The 2,840-nt window shown below is 52.3% G+C and overlaps 1 protein-coding gene across 1 annotated transcript; it reads right to left on the bottom strand.

Annotated features, from left to right (window-relative positions):
• Positions 1 to 1,196: 1,196 nt before the first annotated feature.
• On the bottom strand, positions 1,197 to 2,426 carry LOC142570353 (gonadotropin-releasing hormone receptor-like). The gene has a single exon (XM_075678741.1). It carries the CDS (start codon positions 2,424 to 2,426, stop codon positions 1,197 to 1,199), a length of 1,230 nt encoding a protein of 409 aa, XP_075534856.1.
• Between the last annotated feature and the right edge of the window lie 414 nt (positions 2,427 to 2,840).

Raw genomic sequence — 2,840 nt, 5'->3', positions numbered from 1 at the left:
ACATCGCGCTGTATATTACTTTCACAGAGACGTAGCGGTCCCAATTTTACCACAAGGCGGAACGAATCATGCTGGCAGAGGTACTGGCGTTGCAGAACTTGCATTATCATCACAGCCGTCACGACGCCTTCTACTCAACACGCAACGTTCTTCCGAACTCCACGGCCTTCCACATTCTTTTGCAACTTCACAGCGCCGCATTCTTCTGCTAGTAGCGCGGTTTATGGTATGCCACTAGGCCTAGTCCTTCCTGTTCTTCACTTTGTCAAGGTTTATTCAGCTAAGCAGGATGCGCTACATTCCTGGTGGCGGTACTAAAGGTGAACATTTCTCGAAAGCTTAGTAGAAACGCCTTCCACAAGAGCATCTCTTCAGCTGACCCAGAGATACATATTTGTCTATTAATTAATCCGAGTAAAATGCTTAATATTTTCTTATCATATCTGCTGGATCCTTCTCGCATAGCTCGGATTTGCAATCAGGCCTTTATAGAAGGTCTTCCCTTCGAAAGGATGTCAAGCAACGTCTCAGTTTTTGTACCGACACATAGCGACATGCGACATGAATTCTGCACTCCTTTGCCAGAGCTCGCTTGGATACGAGAGTAGTTCATTTAATTGCCAATGCCCAGCACGGATACTGCACACTTGGCAGCCTGTAATAAAGAGTACTTAAAGCATGCGTCGAAAAGCTTCTATGAGCAAGAACGCGCTTGCCTGACAAGAGAGATCTATCGCTTTTTCATCCCACTTAATTTTAAAACACTGGTCTCTTCATCAAGTTGTACCTTGTTGGCAAAAGTGTGTAGTATTTCTTATTATGATAAACAGACCCGGCAGCACTCACTCAGTCCACAACCATCCGATACGCATATTGCAGGAAAGTATCATCCATGACGCGTGTCGTGCGCACCATTTAACCACCACTTTCACCGTGACCACCCAATTCGGTGTAGTTCTAGCACGAGCACACTCAGTCCCTACTTACGAGAATGATAGACGTCCCTCAAGACACTAGTCACAAAACACTGCATCACAGTTACTGAAAAAAAAAAACGTACCAAACGAGCCCAGTTCCTCTCTCAACATATTAGCACGGGGTAAAAGGCGCTCTACCCTGAAGTGACTATGCCATGCGTTGTTGAAAATTACCAACTCGACAGCACAACGACTCCACCTGCGATCTGCGTTCGCGCCTCACATCTTTTCCTCCGGCGCACCGAGCTGTCCGTTACTTCTGCACTTCTGCTCAGAAAGTGGCCCTTGCGCCGTTATTGGCCGTTTACGGCGGCGAGTGGGCAACGTTGAGAACGAAGTGCGAAGCATGGTCGTCGTGCGTTTGGAGCCCGAAGAACACGTAAGCCTACGCCACAAGCCGCGCACGCGAGCATCGCAACTGGTGCCTGCTGCGCCGCCGTTGAAGGCCAGATACACGTATGGGTTAACGGCGCTGTTGGAGGCAGAGATGACGCCAAACACGGCCACCACGTGAGGTCCCAGCGAAACGTCTCGAGCGAAGGCTAAAATCATCTCTTGCACCATGTAAGGCAAGTTAGTCAGCAGGAACGCCATAAAAATCACCACCGCCATCTTCAGAGTCCGCAGACGCGCTCTAGGCAGCGTGCTTTGGTTTGAGTTCTCGCTGACAGCTGTCGTCGTTGGCGTTGTCCTCGACGTCAACGTCGTCGCAAGCCCTATGCGAACGCCTCCCGGCGTTCTGGTGTTGGCGGCGCCCATCTTCCGCATCCTCAGTAGGATGCTAGTGTAGAGCCCTACCAGCGCACACAGCGGAAGGACAAAGACGAGTGTGAACACGCACGCCATGTAGATTTGCCGGGCCATTTTGGCGGAATCCTGATAGATGTAGAAGACTGAGGCACAGTAGCATTTGTCTCGCACCACGACGACGCGGAACACGAACAGGTTCGGCAGGGACGGAACGAGTGAGAGCAGCCAGCAGATGGCGGCCACGGAGCGAGGTCTGGGAGCCGGCACAAGCGGCTTGCAGATGGCGTAGTGACGGTCCACCGCGATACCCACGAGCATGTACGTGGACGAGACAAGCGCAAACGTCTGCATCACCTTGAATACACGGCAGGGGCCGTCCCCGGCGGCCCAGACGCGTCCCATGATTTCCCACAGCAGCTGAGAGTTCATGGTAACCAGAGTGACGAGAAGGTCGGCCAGTGCCAGGTTCAGGAACAGTACCTGAGCCTTGAACACCCTGTGGCGCCGCGACGTCAGGAGACGGTAGCACACAATCGTATTGCCGAAGAGCGACAGAACAAGCATGGTGGTTATAAGGGCGATTCGCAGTGTACTGGCGTAGATAGGACCGAACACGTCTTCATCCGCTGTGACTATCGCCGCTCCCGCCAGCATCGTCTCGTTGTCAGAACCGGATATTTCTGCGAACTCATATGGCATGGTGGCGGCAGTGCCGTTCCAAAGGCCGCTTCTTGCCCCATTGCCTTTCAGGCCAGCCGTAGAACGAGTGAAGGCTGTGAAGCCAGAGGTGCTCGGCCGGTACACCTTCGGGAAACCGGATGCAAGCCCCGTCGTACTGAAGAGGTTAGCCGCCGTGCTTGCACTTCAAAGTGATAAAGAACATGTTGATGGTTCGCTATCTGTAACCACTCTTTCTCTGTGGGGCCAAATCAAAGATGGAGTAGCAGATGTTCTTGGTGGCTCCATCGCTCGCCGCTTACAACATTTTATTTTTTAACCAGGCCGGGCTTCCGTGCCTTCCCAAGTCCGAGCCGGCAAAGCACCATGGGCGCCTTCTCAGTGTGGGCGCCTTAGCCAGAAGAATCTGAAACAGAGAAAGAAGATTGAAAATTC

This window comes from Dermacentor variabilis, chromosome 2 (assembly GCF_050947875.1).
Source record: "Dermacentor variabilis isolate Ectoservices chromosome 2, ASM5094787v1, whole genome shotgun sequence".
NCBI lineage: Eukaryota > Metazoa > Arthropoda > Arachnida > Ixodida > Ixodidae > Dermacentor > Dermacentor variabilis.
The sequence above is the reverse complement of the archived record's forward strand: the minus strand, read 5'-3'. Positions and strand labels throughout refer to the sequence as shown.